This window comes from Drosophila ficusphila, unplaced genomic scaffold (assembly GCF_018152265.1).
Source record: "Drosophila ficusphila isolate 14025-0441.05 unplaced genomic scaffold, ASM1815226v1 contig_414, whole genome shotgun sequence".
NCBI classification, from domain to species: domain Eukaryota; kingdom Metazoa; phylum Arthropoda; class Insecta; order Diptera; family Drosophilidae; genus Drosophila; species Drosophila ficusphila.
Genome location: NW_025064328.1, coordinates 13,903,719 through 13,928,456, shown reverse-complemented (window position 1 = coordinate 13,928,456; position 24,738 = coordinate 13,903,719). Strand labels below are relative to the sequence as shown.

General features: G+C 50.1%; 1 protein-coding gene across 1 annotated transcript; it reads left to right on the top strand.

The window, feature by feature from the left end:
* Positions 1–3,766: 3,766 nt before the first annotated feature.
* Positions 3,767–4,522, top strand: LOC108090710 (seminase). The gene has a single exon (XM_017189503.1). The coding sequence runs from the start codon at positions 3,767–3,769 to the stop codon at positions 4,520–4,522; it is 756 nt and encodes a 251-aa protein (XP_017044992.1).
* Positions 4,523–24,738: the final 20,216 nt, after the last annotated feature.

Below are 24,738 nucleotides of genomic sequence, written 5' to 3'. Positions count from 1 at the left end.
TGCGACGATGAGCGTATTGATGGTGCAGCTGTCTGCGGCGGATTCGGATTCAGGCTGTGATTCAGATTCCAATTCCCACTCTGATTCTGATTCTGATTCGGATTTCGATTGCGACTCCTCGTCCGCCTGCTGACGGAATGCCATGTTAGATGGCAGCAAACACGCCGCTCGATGGCAGAGTCGGCCGGGCGACTTAATTGCATATTTGCATAGGAGCAGAGCAGAAAAACACACGGAGTGCACACACACACACACACACACACACACACACACCAGCGCACTCGGCGCACTCGCTCCGTAAGTAGAACACGACTAAAAAACCAAAAACAGCGACGCTGGGGCGCCTGCCTCTTGCCTCTTGATGAGGCAGGGGAGGGGATGGGGAGGGGAAGGGGGAGGGGGACTCGAGGGTGTGGCCCGTGGAGCCGACTGGGGAGCCCATTTGCATGCTGCGGCGGCGGGGGAACGCTGCAACGCAACTGCAGCGGCAAAGAAATGTGCCACCTATTTCTGCCTCTCCCCCCTCGCTTCCCTCGCATCCCTCTTACCTTCCCTGGCTGGCCGTCTTGTTGGGAAACCAATACCAATCCCATTTGGCCAACCAGCCAGGCAGCCAGGCAGCCAACCAGCCGTGTATCCATCAATCCGGCCTGCATCTATCAATGCAGCCAGCAAGGCATTCGCCAATCCATTCATTTCCATAGAAATGTGCGAAGATTATATGTTTCGTCAAACGCGAAATTGCGCACGAATATGCCAGCCCCCTCCCCCTCCCCCTCCGGCTTCGAGGAACTCCCCCGCTCCTTGGTGTCATGGTTGCTGGTCGGTGCCCGAGTTTGCTTTCGAGCTGCACTCGCATTCGCACACATGGCCCGCTCGTTTGGCTGCCATTGTGGTTGCTGCAGCAAAACGGGGCGTATGAGTGCTTTCGGCCATCTTCCCGCCTTCCCGCCAGCCAGCCAGACACTCTCTCTCCCTCCCATGGAAAACCCGCTGAGCTCTCACATTTTTGGGCTTGGTTTGATTTCTACTGGAGTGCATTTACAGATTTACAGGCGGGCGAGTTAGGGGATCCCATTATGTGTAAGTACTGCCAGAAAAACTCATTTGTACATCAGCCCTCTCTTACAATTGCAACTTCTGTTTAAATATCTTGAATCTGAAAATTGCAGTTGACTGCCCACAATTAGTGCGAGACTCAGAATCGCTTAAGAGCTGAATACTTATGAATTTGTGTGCTCCAATCGATGGGAAGATGAGACCATGGAGGCGTCACATCACATGGCCTTTGTTAATACTGCAAGCCAATTTATTTTCAAATTGCAGACACACACTGTGCAAAATTCTCATGTTTCTTTGCCTCCGGTTGCTTTGCATTGTTGCATCCCCCCTCCCCCTCCGGATGCTACGACCTTTGGAGTGTCTCCCTTCGCAAGCAGCAACACCTCCCCCGCCCCTCCCCCTCGCCCATTCCATTGTGCCATGTGCTCCTCTAGTTTTTGCTCCACTTCTGCTGCTGCTGCTGCTCCTTAGTTATGGGTTTCGCTGCTGTTTTTTAGAGCAACAATTATTCCTTAACTGCACTTTAGCAGCACAAAATGTCAGGCCCCCTGGATGTTCATTATAAAATTCCATCGGCAGTTCCTTCAGCTTCGCTTTTCCGAACCCGAAGGTTGCAAATTGAAATGGGAATGGGGAGGCGGAGGGGGGAGGGGGAAAAGCGTTCGATACCGAGGTGGCTTAGAAATGGAGAAGGGGCGGCGGCGCTGAACGTATGCAAAGAATAGAAAATGTATGACTGCGGCGAGGGCATTACGTGTCTGTCAAACATTTCCGCCAGAGCCAGAGGTTCCCGCTCTCTGTGTGATGTTCGCCATCACGGAATTCGAGCCAAATACAACAGCGCGCCGCATTACAAAAACACAAAAACACAAAAAGCACAGAAACACAAAAGCACAAAAAGTAGAAAAAGGCACAAAATCGCTCTTATCTCGCGCACAAGAAAAAGGAGTGCATGGCCGGGCCGAAGCCCAAACGTGGCCCAAAGGGACGGACTGGGGATAGAGAGGGGGGTGGGAGAGGGGAGGGGGGATGACGTTAACCCTCCATGGCCGCCATCATCGAACCGCACGAAGCGTTCGCGACTCACGTCCAATGCGCAGCGCGTTCTGATTCGCTTCGCTTTTTGCATGACTTGAGATCGTAAAAAATTCATATTTTTTCTCTCTCTCGGTTTCCGTACTTTCGGTTGTTGTTTTTGTTTTTGGTTTCCCCGCTGTTTGTTGTTGTTGTTGGCGTTGCGTATGGGGCAAGCCGTGGTGCAAAAAGCGGGCCTTTCAGACCTGGTCATAATATTTAACTCGCCGCTCTCCCTCGCGGGGTTGCTTTTCATTAGGTTTCCGCCATGTTGCCACGTTGCCTGCCGCAGGAGCAAGAAGCAAGGAGCAGAGAGTAGGGAGCGGAGGGGGGACATCCACCATCTTGGCTCGCCTCATTTGGTTCGTTATTGCTCATTTCTTTTCCCGGCCTGCCAGATTAATGGGTGCGATAAGGTCGCCGGCCGCCAGGAGGTGTAGCCCGGCCCAGACGCCCTGCTTTCAGCCAAGTCCGGACGCCAGGAGGCCTCCAAGTCAGCCGAGTCGGCCGACTCCAACCCAATGTGGTAGCCCTTCTTCTGGTGGGGCTTCCCTCCGCGGCGCGGAATGCGCTGTTTTTGGCCAAGCGAAGCCAAAGGGCACTGCCATCTCCCTGACTTTGACTTCGAGTTCGACTCTGCGAAGTCGCATTCTTATCTGCCGCCAGAAATCTCCAGCCAATCCGCCCCGTTTTATGACTCACAACGAGCAGACGCGGGCTCCATTTGGGTTTTTGTGGGGATCTAAAGGTGCTGATGGCGGATAAGGAGCTGGACTGCGGCTCATGGGCTCTGGAATGCGTCGACTTCAAGGGAAATTTCTTGTGGTAAGAAAGTTGGTTTCCCTGGCTTTACTTGTATCACTATCTGCTTCAAACTACTCGTATGATAAATAGAATTTTTATATTATATGTAATTTTATAATTAAAAAAATAATATAAAAATATATATATATAGATATATATTCTCGTATAATAAATAGTATCACTATCTGCTTCAAACTACTCGTATATTAAATAGTATTTTTATATTATATGTACTTGTATAATTAAAAAAATAATATAAATATATATATATATAGATATACATTCTCGTTTAATAAATAGTAGCACTATCTGCTTCAAACTACTCGTATTTTAAATAGTATTTTGATATTATACTTGTATAATATGGCTGATCCCCGTCTAAAGTTAAAGTTTGCAACTTTTGAGTATAGAGAAAAATAAATAAATAAAATATGTAAATATTACTATTTATTTCAAGCTACTCGTATAATAAGTAGTATTTTATTTAACTGAGCCATTCATATATTTTGCTGTTTGTTTATTTAATTGTTTTCGCCACTGCTTTCAGAACCAGCATCTTGAACTCCATCACCACCTGACCTTTCCCAGTTGTGCGTGTTGCTCTCGCCTGATCTAGATCTACCCAAATCGAATATCTGTTTTTGCCAACACCTCAAGGTCATTGCGCACATGTTGCCACCTCGCGACTGTGACCCACTCCCACTCCCACTCCCACTTCCAGTGGAAAGAAAGGTGTTTGCTCAGCTGAAAGTTCTGCCTCCCCAAGAGCGTTTCCCCAGCGATAAAAGCAGCAGAGCCACCCGCCGGGCGACCAGATGCCTCCACCATGTGGCGCCCTCTGCTGCCGCTCCTTCTGCTGATCCTCCAACTGCTCCTCGGCCTGGTTGGCGGGCAGATCCAGCCCAGGATCGTGGGCGGCACCGCCACCTCGCTGTCCGCGGTGGGCGGCTTCGTGGTGAACCTGCGCTACGACGGGGCCTTCTACTGCGGCGGCTCCCTGGTGAGCGGCAGGCACGTGGTCACGGCGGCGCACTGCCTCAAGGGCTACCAGCCGGGCAGGATGACCGTGCAGGGCGGGGTCAGCAAGCTGAGCCAGGCGGGGGTGGTGCGGCGCGTGGCGCGCTACTTCATACCGAGTGGCTTCAGCAGCTCCAGCCTCAACTGGGATGTGGGCGTGGTGCGGCTGCAGAGCGCGCTGACCGGCAGCGGGATCAGCACGGTGCCGCTCTGCCGGGTGCAGTGGAACGTGGGCGACTACATGCGCGTCTCCGGCTGGGGCACCACCCGCTACGGCAACTCGAGCCCCTCCAACCAGCTGCGCACCGCCACCATCCAGCTGATCCGCAAGCGGGAGTGCCAGCGCGCCTACCAGAACCGCGACTCCCTCTCCGCCTCCTCCTTCTGCGCCCGCTCCGGCGGCAAGGACAGCTGCTCCGGCGACTCGGGCGGCGGGGCGATCTTCCAGAACCAGCTCTGCGGCATCGTCTCCTGGGGCCTGGGCTGCGCCGACGCCCGCTACCCCGGCGTCTACACCAGCGTCCACCGGGCGCGCGCCTTCATCCTCCGATCCATGAAGAAGTAGTGGCAAGTGGCCAATGGCAAGTGGGAAGTGGGTGGCGGAGGTAGAGGAGCTGCGCCGGATGCCTCCGCTATTAATAGTTAGTTAAAATATTAATTAAAATCGTTAGGAGCAAGTGCTGCCGTCGCTGGCCGCCAGGAAGCCCTTGGCCCGGCCCAAACCGGATGACCGATGGCTGATGGCTGATGGCTGATGGGCGATGAAGATATCAGCTATTGCTTTGTGGCCGCCGCATGTAAATTGGCAGATAATTCACAGTGCTCAGTGGGTTGGGAAAAGTGTGGAAAATACATCTACTTTAGTTTACTCTTAGGCTTGTTTAATATTTTCAATGGAACCTACTCTCTTGGACAGAACACAAAAGTAATGATAATTTTTACCCTACGTGATTAATTTGGTTTTAAGATTTCAAATAATTCCTATACATTCATTCAACTGTATAGATACAAGAATTGAACTGCTGCTGAATCTATGGGACCCACTGTGCGTTGGAGAGCGGTAAAGGGCCCGCGATCGATGAGCGGCCACTTCCGACTGTTGACTTTGTTGTCGCGCGCTAATTCCAGGGCGATTGCCTTCCGATTTGCATTGATTGGCCATCAACAGAACGGGAGGCAGGAAGGTTCCTGAACCCAGCGATCGGCGGAAGGAAGCTAAGCCCCATCCACCGATCAACGATCACTGGGCGCTGACCACCGCGGTGGCACAGGTGAGACAGGTGGCACGGGTGGCACGGGTCACCTCGGCCAGGCAAGCTTTCATATCCCGTCGCACTGATTGCCGCCATTCGAGGCAAATTAAGTGCAGTTAAAGCGCCACTTAACACGTGCTGCGGCGCCGAGTGACCAGCTATCTGGTGACAGCGGCGGATCGAGCGGACCGAGCGGACGGCTCATTTCTGTAATTGCGCTCTGACCGCTCGCCGCCCTGGATGCGTTTAGATAAAGTGCTTATTAATGAGCTAAACAGCCCGATTTCCATAACGGTAGAGCACCGCAAGTGCGGCCAATCAACGGGCTATCAATCGGTGATTGGAGCGATTGCCAGTGCATTTCTTGCGCCTAATGAGCTCCCGTTTGATTGAGCACTTAATGGGTTCGCAGTTAATGCTGCCCCATTCGACACATCCCATGCGAGCGGACACCTTTCCGCCGCACCAGTTCGCCTGAAAGGCCTGAAAGTCCGGGGTCAACGGCGGTGTGTCACCCGAGTCCAATTCAATTTGCGCTAAGTGCTCCGAAAATAAGGTGCTAATAACTCTGCGCTGCGATTGGCGGCCGAAAGATCTCCCATCCGATTCCACATCATCGACAGATTGACAGCCACAAATACTCGAATTAGCCAAGGCCCGAATGGCTGTGAATGGGCCTAAGTGGGCTGAATGGAACTGAATGGGTGGAAACGAGCCGAGTGGCACGGCTAATCAGCTGGCCAAATTATTATTATTAAACTCGTTCGCTCATGCCGGCCAATTAGCATTCCTACTAGCAGCGTGGCTTCCCCTCCAGAACCGCCGGCAGAACCAATAAAAGATTGAACAAAACTTTTGCCGCGGCCACCGACAATTGAATTGCAATTAAGGTGCAGCCAGGTGGGGCAGCCCGCCGCGGTGCTTATTAGTTTATTACATCAACAACAAATCTCAACGAACGCTAATTAAGACACAAATAATCGAACGTGCCAACACCGAAGCCAACTGAGGCCGACAATAAGCCATGTTCCCTGTTCTACGGCGGTTTGGGGTGGCTCAACTTTTTGGGGTGGTTCTCGCCAGCGGCTTCTAATGGCCGGTGGGGCGGTGTCGGCCGTCCAATAAAGTTGTCCCGGCCAAAGGACCCCGTGCAACTCGACAAAGGACTGTGCAAACGTCTGGGGCTCGATGAGCGATGAGAAACCGGCTTCAAGGAAGCCGAAACTAAACTAACTAAAGTATTTCATATAGTTTAATAGATTAATAGACTAATAAATCAGTTATAGTCAAAACCTTAACTATTTAATGATCGATTTCATTAAAACAATAGAATAAGATACAATCGAGTTTAAGAGGTCTTTCCAAGATCTCCTTGTTTTAGAGTTAAGTTTGAATCAAGTAACTTTTTAGCCTTATAAGCCAGTCCTTTTTGGCTATCCTACCTACCATCCTGTTTCGGGCAGCACTACTGTCTGCTGTCTGCTGTTTGCTGTCGAGTCCCCTGGGTTTTGGACTCTTTCAAGCTTGCGTGAGCAGTCGGCGAGGAAGCGGAGGATTCGGGAACGGCAGGGGGTGGGGGAGGGGGAATGGACGGAGTTGGGCCACCCACGGGCTGCGGTATTTGAACGACACGCCCAAATTGTACAACTTGCACTGGCGCGGCAAACTAAAACATGGAAAAGGTTCGCGACGCGGGAAGGGTGTTTACTGTACAGGGGCCACCCTGTCGGAGGGAAACCAACCACCGCGCAGCGCGCAGAGCGACCGCAGCCGCAACCTGTAAAAAGTAAACAGCAGCGGAGTGGTGGCCGAGGGGGTGAGGTGGTAGTGGGGTGGGGTGGGGGGTGGGTGGCAGGTCATAGGTCCTTGCAGCTCCTGCACCGGTGTGCGTGCGTGTCTGTGTGCCTGTGTGGCTGTGTGGCAATGGCGCGCAGTGGCATGAAAACGTAACCGCAAATGTGGCGGCGGTGGAAGCAGGAGCGGTTTTCCGTCCGGAGGAAGCGGGAGGGGAGATGAGAGAGGGAGAGGTGGAAAAGGGGACGGGGGGAGGGGGAGGGAGAGGGGTAGCGGTGACAGGAACAGGCGTTTGCTTATGTAGTCCGGCTGTCTCTGCGTTTGTGTGTGTATAGGTGTGTTGGTGTATAGGTGTGTTGGTGTGTAGGTGTGTGTCCTCACAAAAAGGTCCTTCGCCGGGAGCGGGAGGAGGAGGAGGAGGAGGTGGAGGGGGGAGGGGCGGAATCTTTGCCGTTCTTTGGGGACTCCGCCGGAACGGAAGTGAGTGGCACATTATGCTGCGCTGCTCGACGTGGCCGTGTTGTCGGACTGCTGTCGTCATCCGGCCGGGTTCGCCAGCCGTGCTGCGGGGGTTAATTGGGCGGGCAGGCGGAGATGGAAAGGGGGAGGGGTTCCTGGCCATTATGTACTTGTACGCACTAGGGCGACATAATGCGGCTCTCCTCGGGACGGGCGGCATTCAAACTGTTTAAGAACAAGTCGAGGCACTCCAGTGCGGTTAAAGTTCCCCGACGGATCCCAGAGGATGGACTCCTTTTTCGTGGAGCGGCATTTCGACAGAAAACATGCAGAGTGGATGGTCGAAGAGGGGGTGGTGGTGGGGGAAGGGGAAGGGGACAACGGCAACATTGTCATCATCAAAATCCCATTAGCAACGTATTCAAATGCGCTCGAGTGTAAAACAAGCCACATTCAATGCACGCACACCACAAACACACACACACACACCCTCACACACACACGGAGCAGAGTTGAACTCATTCATTTGCAGAGGCGACATTACGCATCCGTTTGTCCGATTCCATCAGAGCAAGGACCCTCCCCTCGCACTCGTCCAATTTGCAGGACTCGGGCGAAGCGAGATCCTTTAAGCAATGCTAGCCTACTTATAGGCCCGGTCGGTCCACCCGCCCAGGCCACCCGACACCAGCAAACCCTTTGGAGCACCGAGTGCCCCGTCCAATCAGGCGTCCCTTGAATCCAATTACAAATCCAAATCCAAATCCGAATCCAGGCTCCCCGCCCGCTCCCCTTGGAAATGTGGAGCACTCAAATTAGCATTTGGCAGAAGGTGGAGTGGGAGCGGGAGGATCGGGTGTTGGGTGGGGGGTGTGCGTCCCGGCCGAGTGTCCAATATTTCACCACTCCCGTACTGGATTTCAAGTGGCGGCATAGAGGACTCTCTAATTTGTAAATTCGGTTATTATGCTCTCCCAAATGCGATGATTGGCGATCTTGTTTCGGGGCAGCCAGTAGTCGCCCGGAGCAGGAGGCCACGGAAGTCTGCTGTGGGTGGGAAAGTAATAACAGATAACAACATAATTAGAATCTAGTCCTACCTCCACATTCTTTTCAGCTACCTTTCTAAGTATGTAGACAAATAAAACCAGATGATTTTACCTAATCTTAAACTACCTACATTTGTTTCTTAGAACCACACACTCATATCAGCACATGTATTTATTTTTTCCAACTTATACTTGATAGACATAATAGTTTTTTTTCCCCCAAAACAAAATAAAGTTGCCCAGAAAACCCGGTTTTTTTTTAGCAATATCTGAGCAAGTACTCTTCCAAATAAGGAATGGCTTCAATCGTTGAAATCGTAATAAAATTTCGAATCTGATGGAATTCACACCTGAAATTTTTGAAATTTGACCATTTTTATATATTTAATTTAATGATAATTAGGTTCTTTTGGACCTAAGAACACCAATTCCTGCGTTTTTTGTTATTATAGCTTTATATTTTTGTTTCTGAAACATATAATACATATTATTACCGTTATAGGCAAATGCTATTTAAGGCCTTTGCTAACATTCAATTGATTAAAATAACAACTTTAAAAGGAAAATTAAAAATTTAGGCACAAAGTTTGGAGGGAATCTCAATGGTTGTTCCATCGACGTTCGTAGTTGGTGATGGGTGGCAGCTACTGTTCCTCAGCATTTTCGTCGTTAAACACTTGTATGTTACGACCAGCATTACGCATACAACTCGAGCTTGGAGCATCCGTCTAAAAGATAGAAGTCGAGTTATTTAGAACAGTATAACTGCCATTGGAAACATCGAATACAATCCCTTGGTTGTAAATATGCTCGTAGCCCTCGATCTGATCCTGATCCGTTTACTCCTCCATCTACCAACCACCGAGATAAGGTGTTTGGTTATGCCGACCTCCCCTCAAAATGTAACAAGAATCTTACGAGTTTGATAAAGAGCTTGATGAACCTCCTGTCCTGCCTCTACCGCTCATCGTCCTGGAATCGCGCAACTTTGCTGGCGACGATCCCCTTGAACCATGGTATAAGTACATCTGCTGGATCGAACAGAGTTATCCGGTGCGGGCAGGTTCAAGGTTCCTTCGCATTGTCAAAATCCATCCATCCACTTTAAAATGGATGTTGACAATGTAAAAGAGAACACCCAGAATTATTATTGAAACAATTAACCAACAATTCGCGCCGAAGGAAATGCTAAAGATGAACGAACTGATCTGTTAGGGAGTCTGTATTAGAGATGCCACGAATGTAAATCTAGTCTGTGCAATTTCTATGTTAATCTCGGGAATTAACTTTATATCAGTTCATATATATTTCTAACTATTGTAAAATTATTCAATTATAAACGAAAAGTTCAATTCAATTTTACCGCCCTGCAAATGCAAACCAGCAGATGTCGACTGCGTTCTTTTTTGGGTTTTTTTGTTTTTTTTTTGGGAGTACCTAATCGGCCACTTTGTTTGGTATTCGGTATTCGGGCGAAGGGGAGATTTTATTTACCGGGGCGGCAAAATAAACACTTTCTAATAAATACAGATGTTTGGAGCAGACCGCCAGTACCTAATCTTGTGAGCATAGGTGTACCGCTGCAGTTAGATATCTCTAGTCCGCTCTTCAAGCTACTCTAACGTTTTCTTGTTATCTCATATATCAGCTTTATTATCTATGTCGCCAAGCTTCTCTTGCAAACTTCTTTATAAAGTAGCCACCCCAGAAAAAGCATACCACTTATCTCGCCTACATTGTTCACATATTTCGAAAAAACATAAAACGAAGAGTTGCAGCTCCAAAAAATATATACTTAAATTAACTAAACCTTATTGTGCGTTCGGCATATTCATATGTCTTCCCCACAAACAAGAAAAAAAAATTTCATAAGATTTGGACAATTATTTCTTTAAGCTGCCATAGAAAAGATCGAAACATATACATAAATAACGGAAAAAAATTATAACGTTGTTGTTTTTAATCCCATGAATCGAGGAAAATTTTCATTAAAATCCGACAACGTTATCATATAGCTGCCATAGGAAAGATCGAAAAATCTATATAGAGATAACGGAAATAATCAGACGTGCATGACTTTTGGAATATAGAGTTTTCTAAGGATTCTTGAATTACGAATTATATTTTATCAAAATCGGACGACTATATCATATAGCTGCCTTATGAACAAAAGTCGAAAATATTTAAAATGTTGTTTAGCCTTTATACACTTTGATTGACATATTTGATGACTGCAAGGGTATATAACTTCTTAATACCGAAGTTAGCTTCCTTTATAGTTTTCCATCAATTTTGTATGGGTTTTATGTGTTATGTATTTATGTATTTTGTTCGACATATTGGATCACTGCAAGGGTATATAAGCTTCGGCTTGCCAAACTCCCAATGTCACAGGATATTGCACGATTATTATTTAATAATAAGTACAATTAATAAATCATAGCTTCGCCCGTTTTTATTGGCTCTTTATCATAATTTCGAATGGATTGGAAACCATTTGGAAACCGCTTAGATATTGAATTAAACATCGTAATCTAGCAACAACCTTTTGGCCAGAGGATTACGACGCTGATAGCAATGATTACGTATTTGTGTGGAGGAACATAATGGATATATCTGAGTCCCTCTGCCGGAACAATACAATCATTATTGTGGAGGCAGAGAGCGCGGAAAGTGCGAGTGAGCGAATCAATGGAGCGAATTACTTAACGATGTCATTGACGAGGCTGTGTGTGTCAACAAGGACGCACTATCGCGGCGACTTCCAGCCAGCGACCCTGAAAGGCTTTAAAGCGAGTTAGCGGACCACACGCGTCCGCCCATCTCCCATCTCCCACCTCCCACCATCCACCTCCCACATGCCACCCACTGGCAACCCACTGCACACGCCCACCACCTTCCATCCACTGACGAGCAGTCGCTGATTGCAGGGACACAGGAGCAGCTTGGTCGAGCGAAAGGGGGAAGCAGCAGGAGCATATGCCGAAGGTCCTTGAGCGCCGCCTGCCATCCCGCTCACTCCTGTGAACGGCTATCGCCGCTCTCCTCGCTCCCGCGGCGCTCGGCATATGCGTGCGATTTTGATTTTTATTTGATTTGATTGCGGCGTCAACTTAATTAAGCGACCAACTACCAACAATGGGCAGCAAATTGAAACAGCAGTCGCCGGCGTTTGAACTCCGGAGGGGAGGGGGCCATACCCCCCACCCCCCGCCCCCCGTAAGACATTTGTAATTCCTTTTGTTGCCTTTATTCGCTGCCGCCGAGAGCCATTGAAACGTGTAATCTGCAGCACGTGCGCAGCGAGGCAGGATCTTGGGAAGCTGCTCCGTCGGAGCGCCTTTAGAGGATGTCCTGCGGGGGCGGGGCGGGGGCGCAATTAGCCGGCGGCACAGGTTGCCTTCGCCTCCTCCGGATGAGCGCGCAGGCGGGGATGCCCAGGACCTCCACTGACGTCGCCGCCGCCGCCGCCGCTGCCGCCGCCTCCGTGTAATTAGTGTCAGTTGCGAAGTCACATTTGGCTGCCCTCTGCCTTGCCAGTCGCCGTGCCGGTGAGTCGGTGCTGCATCGCCACGCCCCCAAAGGCCGGCTGGGCGACCGGGAACAAGATGGACGACGAGGACCGGGATGCGGATGTGCCGCAAGGACAGGCCGCAGGACCTGCCCGCCCTCCTCTCCCCTGCTCATTCATGCATCCCTCCGGATAATTATTATAATTACCTGCGTGAGTGCAGGTTTCCATAGACCAAAAAAGGACCCGAAATGTGCGAGGCCAGGCAACTCCCGCAGCAGCAGGAGAGCAGTACAGTGGCACAGATCGTGGGAATGCGAGGACTTCACAATAAGTCACTCTAAATTGTTTATCTGGATATTGTAGCTCTTCGTGTAGGGACAATCTCTTCATATCGCACTTCTTTCACAATTGATAGTAATTAAATATATATATTATATGTCAGAAAGTGATGTTTGTGTTTATGCAATGTAATAATTATTTATTTATATATATTTATTAGAAATTTATGAACCATAAAATGAAAGCACAAGTAAATATTATATATAGGAAAATGGATTAGATTTGAAATATCAATCTCACAGCTTGATTTGGATGATTACAGTGCGTTACTGAGCTCACAAAGGCTTCCCTTTTCCGGATCAATCGAGCGATCGCACACTCGAACGATTTGCTAAATGCAATCCTGGGCAATCTTAAGTAGCATCTCTGCCGAGGGAAACCCTGGCCGATCTGGATAGATTTTATCTGCCTTGTGACCACTGTGCCTGCCGGCCGGTAAACAAAGGTCCAGTTCCGAGGAGCGACCCATTTCCATGTCATTCCCCCTCTCCTTCCTATCTCCCCCTCCTCTTTCCTCTGCTCTCCGCTTCTCTCATCTGCCGCGCTGCCTGCGTTCACTTGGCGTTTCGCCTCGCCTGACCCACTGTGCGTGTGTGCGTGGGTGCGTGTATGTGTGTGTGGGAGTGCGTGTCCATAATTATCGGCCGCTAATAATATTCAAATGCTCCTAAATATATCCGGGCTTAGTGGCTAAGCGCAGCCATTGTGTCTAATTGCGGAGGTCGAAAGATAAAACGGAACGGCGATCGGAACTCGGTCAGAGGCCAGACTGCTCTGGCCAGATGAAGATGGCCGATAGGCAGTGGACCCTGGAGGCCGGAATCCGGTGCCCGATCGCCAAAAAGGTTAACAAACCCGGCGGTCGACTGCGGGGAAGCCCTGGCAGCTTGGTCAGCAGTTCGTCAGGCCGAGAAGCTGGCCGGGAGATGGGAACTTGCAACTGGGAACTGAAGCTGAGTAGCTGAGTGGCAAGAAGGAACCGCTAACAAACCGCGCGGGCACGAGAAATTCTTATCGTGCCACGGCACTGAGAAACGCCAGCGGAGTCGTCCGCGTTCGCAGTCGAATGTGGCTTTGAAGTGCTGCCGCCAGTGCAGAGATGAGATGTCAACGTGGCCAGGCCTGGTCTTCTGGACTTCTTTGCCCTCGTCCTCGACTCGCCCGACTCGCTTGACTCGCCCGACTGGCCGAAATTATTGGATGCCCCCTCCCATTGCTGCCCGCGCTCCTTCGCTGCAACTGAAAGTTTGCATTCCACTTGTTTGTTGTTAACAAAACGCCGTCCGCCGGCCACAAAGGAAATTCTCACCATTCCCCTCGGCAGCGACGTTTGATTGGGATTTGAAGTTGAGCGGCAGCTGGAGAGGAGTCCAACTGGTTGCAGCCAGTCGCAGAGGCAGCCGCGATCCCCTCAATGAGGACCGCGTCCAGCTGGAGGACGAGCTGAATGAATGCTGGCCAAATAGCTTTCGACAGGCGTGAGTACATGCGGTGGAGCCGCCAGAACACGACCGATCATCTCGTCGCGGACGCGGATTGGCTTTCAGCCGGCATTGTGACACCATTGACGGCTCGGTGCCGAATTGTTGCCCCTGCTCGCCATCACTCATAAAAAACTACCAGCAGAACTGGCAGGTCTCGTCCAACTATGGAGCGCAGGAGCAGCACCACTTCAACTAATTCGCGAAAGCGGGGAGTCACTTCTTGTGTTTATGAACATTTATTGCGAAGGGGAAAAGCGTTCCTATTGGTAAATCATTGCTACTTTAACTAATCGTAGGTAAACGCCATGCAATGCCATGAAAATGAACCATCCCCACTCTCATTTGATTCAAAATTCACCTATTATTTTTACAAGTGCAGTGGCGGGTTGGATTACCACTGTTCCACTGTTCCATCGGCATTGCGACACGTTTCTTGCGGAGCGGGGAGCGGGGAGGGGGAGAGGGGGATGGGGAAGACGCACAAGGCCAGCTGTAACCGTACTCTTCCTTGTTCCTCCGGCGGGGGCATTTGAAAAATGTCACATAGTTCGGCGGCTGAAAGAACTGGGATCGCCTGCCGGCGGAGCAGCCCCATCCCGCCCAGCTTGGCGGCTAATGACTTGTTTTTGCCCCAACACCTGGCTGATTCCAAGTTGCTCTCCGCTCCTCAGATGGCCGACTGACTGACCAGCTAATTTGTTCACACGCCAAATCGCGTCCACCGTTGTCGGGCATCAATTAACGAGCATAATTAATTTATTAGCCACTGAAAGTGTCGCAAGTTGGCGACTCTAGGAGTCATTGCGGTGCTCAATTACGAATTTCTGTTCTTTTAGAAGAGTCACACAAAGTGAGCACTAACTGAAAACCGATAGCTTACCATGGACATTTCTTAAGACTTTTTAATATTCCTCAGGAAATAAAATGTGGCCTCGGGCAGACTTCACAAATTTAAGAACAGAGTAAAAGTGCGTTTTTCCCGTTTGTAACCGTTTCACTGCTTCGACTGCTTGATAACTGCTTGCCAACTGCTTAACACAGGACATCTGGCAAGCGGTGCACGCATTGGCGGGAACTTTGAATTGAAAGGCATTAAAAGAACAGCAAATCTAAATAAGTTTAGAGGGGAAGGGGTTTTAAAGAACATTTATGTCAGGACAAAAATGTCTCTCATTACTTTTTACGGCCAAAACCTTTCAAGCTAATAATATTGGCGAGCCTTTAAAGTGGAATCGAACATCAAAGGAAGGCACTTTCCTAGAATCAAAACCGAAGGCAATACCTGGTATTTCCCAGAAACCAGGGGGAAGCCAAGCACGTTGCACATGGTTTTTATTATGAAAATTATCCATAAGCAATGCGGACTGGACAATGCAAATTGCTATAATTGGGCGTCAATATTTGAACAAGTTTATGACTTCCCCGTATTATGAAATCCAATGGGGGGCCACCTCCGACTGGATTGAAATGGGAATGGAAATGGCAACGGGGACGGGGACGGGGATGGGGACGGGGGCAAGACGGTGGACACACACAATTGTTTTAATAATTTAAGCAAATTGAATTCTAGTCCGAATGGAATACGCACTGTCGCGACTCGGGAAAAGCAGCACCAGTCGCAGATCTCCTGCCAATGTTACGTCCAGCGGCCTGAATTATTCAAAGTTCCCCTGAGCGGGGACACCTGTCCAGATGTCATGCGAATCCAAGAACGCAGAAGTACAGAGGGGAACTTGTATCCACATTTTGTTGACATATTTTGGGAAGAATTAGTTGGGATTAGTTGGGAGTTCAGGTAATGCAACCTAAAATATATGGTAGAATCGATCGATTCAGCGAGAGCTAAGTATGTTGGACGAGATTTGGGATATATCATTTCTGACTGATGGCTTGACTTGTGCCACGATTCCAGCCAAGTCAGGGCAATTTACCAAATCGTCGTCAGCGAAATTTCGTTGACATTCTAATGAGTCAGAGAGCAAGTCGAACCGAACGATTGGCTTCGATTCGCTGATGGCTGATGTCTGATGGCTGATGGCCTCGCTGTGACAGTTGTACCGCAATAATTTCAGCAATTTCATGGCCCGAAAAGTTGCTCCGTGGGTCCGGGATGCGTATGCAAACGCTAACCATGAAATGATTGCCGAATCGAAGCCCGAGAGCCGGGGAGCGATCTTCAAGATCAGCCACTGCGACTGCGACCACAGCCCACTTTGCGGAGCGAAAGAAACCCGGCCAGAATCCAAATCGCCGGCCACTCCACTTAAGTGCAATCAGAGTCCCTCCTCGCGGGTCGTGTGGCACACTCCACAATCCACTCTGCACACTCCACACTCCAAAGCGCAGCAATTGCAGCTCATTACGGTCGTCATCGTCATCATCGTCGGAGCATTATCATTACATCTTATTCGATCTTAAGCGGTTGGCAGGCGGGAAGGAGCCGCAACTGGAACGGGTCCTCAAATTTGTAACACCAATAGAGAGCGGTGGGGCTCTGGACGGGGGAGGCATTCAAATTGCTCTCGAACTGGTCGCCGGACCACCTCAATTGGCACTTGGCGCCAAACGCGGCTCGGATTTCACTTTCCTCGCTTTCCTTGATGGCCATCGATTTTCGTAGGCTCATTTGGGGAATGTCCGACGGGTGAGTCAGCGGAATGGAGAGCTCCCCGAAGAGTCACAACCTCTTGGCCCTCCGTTCGCTACACCCACACAATCCTGAGATCCGCATTCCCTTGCCCCGAATCCCCGAATCCCCGAACCCCAACGAGCGATCCCAGCTGCATCTTCGCAAATCAACACCTCGCCGAGATCTGAGGCGGAGGCGCAACCAAATGGTTCCGCACATCAATTTCTCACGCACTAAGTGAGCCACTTAGCGCACATCAAAAATCAATAATCGATTAAATAATTAGAAAATTGTGAAAATTACTGTAATTTTGAAATCAATTCGATGCATGCGACCGCAGCGATCGTCGGGTGTCAAACATCCGTCTCGGCCGGAGCATAAATAATCACATTATAATAAAATAATGCAATGCCCTCGCAGGAAGGCATAGGCGTCCCTCATTCCAGGCTCCACCTTCCAAGCTCCAAGCTCTCGAGCTCCAGCTACGGATTCAATTTAAATGGAAAACACTTTCCTACGGAGCCGCTCCAATTAATATTCGCGGCGTGCCGCGATCACCGCGAGCTGATAAAGTGCGGCTCATATATTTTGTCATAAATTTCAAACGCGCTCGACAGCTGCTCGACTCATCAATCAGCCCCAGTCCACTCCACTCCATTCTTGGTCGGATCGGATCGGATCGGTTCGGATCGTGGAGCGTGCGGACTTTGGCAAACACTCGATTAAAATCAACTTCAATTTGTAATAAATCAAAAGTCCTATCAAAACGAATCCGCGGAATACCACGGGCCGATCGGGGCTCCCAAAGGGCTGCGATTGAGGAGGAGGTCCGCCAGAGTCCGATGAAGAAATTTGCAGCGGCCTGCATCCCGAGCAGGCCATCCGTCCATGATGGATGGTTATTGATTCGAGGGAACCGCTGAGCTCCCAGCTGAGTAGCAAGTTCCCCAGCTCGCAGGAATCCCTGTTCTTGTAGGCGGATCCTTTTTAAGGCTCGCAGATTTAAGTATTTACATGCCATTACTGGACTTATCCACTCTTGTGAATCCAGTAGATGGCAACGAATCCCAATCCACTCCTGGCTATTTGCAGGTATTTTGTAATCCTCAAAATGGATATCCACATAATTTGTAATAAGGTTTATTACAACGTTTAGCAGTTTATAGTGCTATCATTTGAATCCTCTGAATCTTTAGCAGCTTCCCACAAGATGATTGCTTTGCCGAAGTGGTAAGTAATTGCAACACAGTTTGTGCAGCAATAACCACTTAGCATTTGAATAGAATGCGCATTCCCCCGCCTCTGACTTCTGACTTCTGACATGTGTAATGAACTAAGACGCCTCGGGATCTGTCATTTCTTGCATTCCGCGCTGACTTATGATTGGATCAACACGCTCTGCTGGCGGCTCTAGGAATTAACTCTAGAATCGAATCGGAAACTCAATCAGAAACAGAAACCGAAACTAAAACCAAAACCTGTCGTGGCGAGCAACTCATCAAACAGACACTCAATAAAAATGTCAGAAGCAGTTATTGTTATTGTTATTGTTATTGTTACTGCTGTTGCTGTTGATATTGCTGTTGCTGTTGCTATTGCTATTAAGTGTTGCCTTTGGAGTGCCGTAGCTGAATCCCAATCCACGGGTGCACCAGGCAACACACATGGCTCCACCACCGCCAGAGTGTTGGCGCTGATTTGCGGACTTTGCATTCGCATGACTCATGGGCTGCGGCTGTCGAGATGTCGTGAGTTATTTGCCGTTTTTCAGTTTTTCCGTTTTCCCGCTTGCAACTCGCCGAAGGAGAGCCGTGCGGCAGTTGGTTATCTTGGCACGAAACGTGGCTGCGACTCTGGGCTGTCGAATGCCAATTTCAATGTGAAATGTTGCCTTACAAAATGCCGCGCGTCAATATGCAAAATACATGCCACGAGAATCGACGGCGATGGCGAATTGAATTGCAACCTCGGGCAGTGGCTGCAGATGTGAGTGAGTGTGCATGTGGATGTGGCCAGCACGTTGGGTAGATGGAAGCGATGGAAACAACCAACCAGGCCAGGGCGTTCTGGCCGCAGTTAGCTAACCGAAAGTGAAAAATAAAGCAGGGGAGTTCCTCGGAAAGCGGATAAGCTGGTGGCAGGGAGAGGGGGTGGGAGAGGGGAAGGGGGAGGGGGAAAAGCTGGCACGATTCCGTGTGATTTCTTTCCTTGAGCGATTGCGGCAACGGCAATCGAAGACGCCAACGTCATCTCCATTGAGCTTAACCCTTTAAGCTCTCGGGAAATAAATCAGGAATCAGAATGGGTTCTTAGGCGGAGATAAGCCCCTTTGCAGTTAAAGCTTCTTGTTTGGATAAGTTAATAAAGAAAGACAGCTTCTTCTGAGTCTTAACTCGTATTGAAAAATGGCTGAGAATGAGAATAGTTCGGCTAAAAACCGAAGCACCCATCACAATTCCATTGGGAGCCATTGCCATTGCCTTTGCTTTAGTGGGTTAAGGTTTCCGCGGGCGCTTTTCCTCGAATTTTCCAACACCCCGTGGATCATGATTCGCCGCTTAACGCCAAATCGCCGAAAATATCGGCAACGCAAATCGAGCTCCGCAATTAGCCGATGCAAAGCGGCTTCGATTGGAACTGCATCAGATCGCAGATCGCATTGGATCGATTGGATCGCAGGCTTTGTCGTGATGTGATTTACTTCGTGCCCTGAGCCCAGTCCAAAGCCACAGCCACAGCCACAGCCGCAGCCAAAACCCAAAGCCAAAACCCAGGCCGAAGGCCCAAAAGCCAGAGAACCTAGGACTGTGCACGCAGGATGGCGGATCGGCTGGCCATGCCCAAATTAAAGTGTCTGCAGACCGCAAAACGTCCATCAAAGCCGCAGGAAGGGCGAAGCGGCAGGGCCCCAGAAATAAGCCAATAAAATTGTCATGCATTGACAAATAACATGGCCGGCCGAGCGGGCTTAGAAAACTAGAGTCGCAGTCGCAGTCGAAGTCTGGGTTCTCTGGCCAAAAGCAAACGAAGACGAAGTCAAGGGGAAAATGGCGTTTGCCGCAGACAAAGGCAGAAACTTTAAAACGTTTTCCTCCCCCTGCTCTTCTTCCTCCCTATCCTCCTCCTCCTCCTCTTCATCCTCCTCCCTCCCCAACTTGCGACCAGAGTCTGGGTCTTGGCCCGAACCTCGGCTGCAATGCGGCTCCCACGCCTTCAAAACACTGTATGTTAACAAACACGCTGCCAAGTGGCTGACAGCTTGCGGGGGCGGGGTTAGCCGGGTTTGCCGAGGTTTCTTGTGAAGCGCAGACCAACTGCAGTGCGGCCAAGATGGAGGAGAGCCCGCTGCGTCGTATCTCTTTTGGGTCTTCAAGGGCTGCTGCCCCTTCTCCTTACCATTCCCCCTGCCACCGAAAGATACAAAGCCAAGCCATCCAAGCAAAGGCGCGCATAATAACCTGGCCAAAACGTGCGCAGATTTGCAGCCGACGATAAAGCACAACGAGAGGCAGGCTCGGCCAGGCCAGAAAACGAGCAAAATAAGATGAAAAATAAGCGGGACAGGACCAGAGCCATGGCATCCATGGCCGCCTCGACTGGGGTCTGAGATTGGGATTGGGATTGGGATTGGGATTGGGTCCATGGCTGTGGCAGCCATTTTATCAGCTCTTTCCATTTTTTCCGTCTGTGGCATTCAACCGAACCCGAACCCGCAGCTGCACTCGCATGCAAAGCTGTGAGCTGTGAGCTGTGAGCTGTAAGCTGAATGCTGAATGCTGAAAACTGAAAGCAGCGGCAGCCCGGCCAATTTGGAGTTTCAAGAACACACAGACAGCTGGATGGACAGACAGATTCTCCGCTGGTGCTGTTGCTGGTGCTGGTGCTCCGAGTCTGCCGGATGGATGTGCCGCATCTGCCTCGCCGCGTTTCCTCCTCCGCAGCTCCTCAGTTCGCATCGATCAATGTTTGCTTGAATTCGCTTTGAAGGCCTTTGTCTCCGACTCCTCCTCCCGACATTGAGGGACACCGACACCTCTCGACTCCTCAGCTTGAACTTTGACTGGCCGACTGGCAGTTGGGCATTCCGAGCGACTCCCCTGAACATTCGGCTCACTGAGGCAAAAGCCAGGCCTACACGAAGTGAATAAAGAATCCAATGAGTTCCTGCGTGAGTCTCTATTGACACTTGAATTGGGTTTAGTCCAGGTGGGTTCCTCCTCCAATCTGTAGTTGGGCATTAGTCGTAATAAGGAAGTTATGAGATGGGGCAATAAAGGGCGCATTCAGCCCAGCGAGGCACACGTGCTGCAATTCAATCTGCGATTCCCAATCACTGCAATCGGCAGCACGAGCTATTAGCCAAAGTATCTCGGGGATGTGAGTGAAATGACAAGCCCGGCTAATGGCTAATGGTCAATGGCTAATGGCACTGTCATCCGAGCAGGCTCCTTCGAGGCTCGAGCTATTATACGTACAGTGGCAGGCTGCAGGTCCGCAGCTATTACCTAATGGGCGAGGAGCGAGGATCGAGGAGCGGTGGAGTCCGCATCCTAGGCCTTGGGCTTCTGGCCGTGGGCCGCTCCTTTCGGCCACTAGCGAAATGCGTGTAATTAGCCGGGCCATTTCAAATTGCAAACTGCAACCTGCAACCTGCAAACTGAAAACTGCAAACTTCGGCGGCAACCAGATTGCACTCGCTCGTATAATTTCCGCTGGCGAGTCCAGCGCGGCGTGGAGCACCTCAGCTGGAGCCCGGCTTTTGCGTCTAATGATCGGCCTCTCGGTGTCTCAGTGCACACAGTACACACACAGTCTGGAAACAAGTTGGCCGATACATCAATTAAATTTGCATTTTAATTTGACGTTTCGTTTTGTTTGGCTCGGCGGGCTTCGATTTATATGTATGGGAGCGGGACTGGAGCAAAAAGCGGTTGATCTTGTCGCGGGGTTACGATCGCCGATTGCTAGATCGCTTGATCGGTCGATATCTGGGCAGCCCGTCTGACGAGAAATTGGCTTACTCGCCTAACCCAGCTGCAATGCCATGAGCTGTCAGCATTTCCGCCGCCGCTCGAGTGCGAAATTCGGGGTGGAATGGCGCCCGCCGCTGAAATTCGGGGCTGGGCGGTGGTTGCCTGGTTTGGGGTCACAGACGCATGCAATTTGAGCCACGGCGGCACAAATTGTTGCATGTTAAAAGGAAGTTAGCCCACAGCCCATAAACATTTGCTCGGGCAAAACAAAAACTCCTAGCTGCTGAAACCACAAATGGAGGCGCGCAAAGACGTTTACATAACGGGTTAGCTGGGCAACCCCTCCCCCTCCTCCCCTCCCCTCCTCATTGCACAACTCCCACCGAAATGGCAGGCGGGCAGCCAACCAACGGAGCCCTCAGTCAACCGCAGACAGGTCCCGAAAACAGCGAAAACAGCGAACACCGCCTACAATCCGCCAGAGATGGGCCACTTGGACTCCCAATAAAATGGATTTAGAAATATAAGCAAATAGTGACTCCCTGTAAAGTTACTATTTCATTGAAATGCTCTCTAAAAGAGAGTTGCATTCATCAAATACATTAGCATGAACATTTACCCTATAAAACTTACTGCTTTAGATTTACGTATATCGATGGTTTTGGATTGTGCTAACTAGAAAGCAAACACCACAACCTTTGGTCCGACCGCTCATCACTGGCAGCTCCGACTTTAACCTCGACACCTCGATCGCAAGGGGCATGCATCTCTGTCAAAATGCAAGGCGCGAATTGTAAATTTGCAAATGCCGGAAACGCAAATTTTCCAAACTTGTTACCAGCTCCGCCGCGGCGGCAGTCGGCCGACAACGACGGCCAACTTTTGGCCAAATATCAAGCCGCAGAAAGAGTCGAATCCGAAATTGGCCAGGGAGCACTGCGTTGGCGTTGCAAGTCGGCATGGAGAACTTTGCATTACAATTGGCCGCCGCTTTGGGTGATGGCCTCCTGGCACGCAACTCCTGCTGCTCCGCTGTCCTATGGCCGTTCTGTTCCCAATCCGGGTTGTCTGCCACCCAAAACGACGTTTGCTGGAACTGAGGGAACCGACGGAACCGACGGATGCATAAATTTCGACTTCCAAAATAAGCTGGACAATTAAAAGGCTAAGTCTAAGCCGACGCCTCCCAGTGGACAGGCGACCTATCATTATGGCCGGCTCGCGGATGATGCACTACATCCGCCGCGGAGTTCACCATAACTCTTAACCCCGATCAGCAACCGATCATTAGCCATTAGCCTACGCACGAAGACGACCCCTGATCCGGGCAGACGCATATATCACCTCTGACAACCGAGGGAGAATTACGAGTTGCGACTCTTTGCGCCGAGGGAATTCCAGCACGTATCAATCTGGAAATGGCGAGGAACCTTTGCATACCCGCGAATCCCCGGCTGTTTCTGGATCTGCTTATCCCCATCCCGATCCGATCCCGATGTAGGCCATAAATCAGATATCCTAGTGCCGCGGGCGCTGCCTGCCAATGATGTGCATATTCATGAGTTTGATTGAGCTTATAAATCAGGGCCGATCCATTGGAACTTGGGGAGAAGGCAGCCGGGGATTCGGCAGATGCTCCGATCCGCGATCAGCGGTCAGCGGTCACCTGCTCCGTTGACCCCTCGCAACAGAACAGAACAGAACGGTTGTGCCAGAAAACTTAATTAATTTGACATACAATATATGAAGAGCCCTAGACCCTCGGCTTTTTGCCACCAAGGAAGAAATGCGCTAATGAAGCAAGCTGGGAAATATGTTTTGACTGCGACTGTCGAGAGGCCGCCAAAAAGTCGCCGGGCCATAATTAATCATGCAACAACATTCTTTCTGGCCCGGAGTTCCGCTGTGTGTTACCTTTTTCTGCGGCTCTTTCGGCCGGGCTAACTGAACTAAAACGCAGTTAGCCAGAGCGCAAAAACAAAAGCAGAATGGCCATAGCTGCGAGTGATATTAACATATCATTATGATAGCCATTAGCACTTTTAATTGATGACTTTTGCTGCCGTTCCAGGCCGCCCGTCCCGTCCCCGACCCCCTGGTTGCCAATCATTTGTCAATGGCTTTGGTTCTGGCTCAAAGGCAGAGCCCGACGGAGAGTCGAGATCGAAGCGAAATGGCCGCGGGTCGCAAGTTGGTTTCGTGATCTGCGTATTTCGTGGTCTTCGGGTGCGTAGAATCCGCCTTGGGATCTCTGAATGGGGTGAGTGCGATGGAGTTGTCCAGGCGGCTCTTCAGCTCAGAACAAAAGCTTAGAGAAGGTGTCAAGCAAGCATCACAATTAAATAAAACGAGCGATCAGCTAGTATTTGATTCGAATTGTATTTCCCTGAAAATCAAATGCGAGTAAGTCATAATTTAGGTGTAGCCCTTTTAATACCCTGTAACTACTGTCACTGTAATTTGGCTGTTGAGCAGCACAGGAAGTGTATATCACATCATAGGTATCAGTGATATGATAAAGTTGTTGCCTCAAGATGTTAAAACATTTCAATTATGGCTGGCAAGGTTTTCACAATAACAGACGGATAAGGCCGCAAAATCTTGCCTGTTTGCCGATCATAAATACACCTTCTATATGGGGTCAACACGAAGCTACTTAAATTGCACTAACATGAATTCATTATACCTCGTAGGCCAAGACTAACGAGTGTAGAAGAACTCTATGAAATTCATTGATGAAATCTGGCTGAATTCGAGTTAATGGGTTGGCTCAGTTTGTAGTCATTATGACTGCGGCCATCAATTAGTGAATGAGGGTGAAAATAGTTTGGCCATTTAGCAGATAGTTACACCTCTCACCTACTGGAGCCGCGGACTCAGTTGGCTCTTGTTTGCCTGCCTCTGTGATTCACCTCCGCGATTTGGTGGCATGTTGCCTGTGCCTTGCGAGGTTCGCAATTCCGATGAAGTTGCCCTGCAACTGGCAATTAAACAAATGTCTAAGTTGGAGTACCGTTAGCGCTGGTCCCCAAAAGGTCCAAATGCCCCAGAGCCAATTCCCAATCCCTTTTGAAGGGTTCGTTCCTTGGCGGCTTTAGTTGCAGGCTTTCTTCGGAGCAGAATGTGCCGGGCACATGTTGGACACAAGTCTCGGGCCCGCGGACCCGCCCCAGACGCCAATTATGCCTGCCAAAAGCAGCCAAAGGATGCGTCTCCTGGCCACAAACTGGGCAGGATGCTAGAAGCCGTCGGCGGCCGAGGAGCGCGGAAAAACCCGAGGAGGCGGC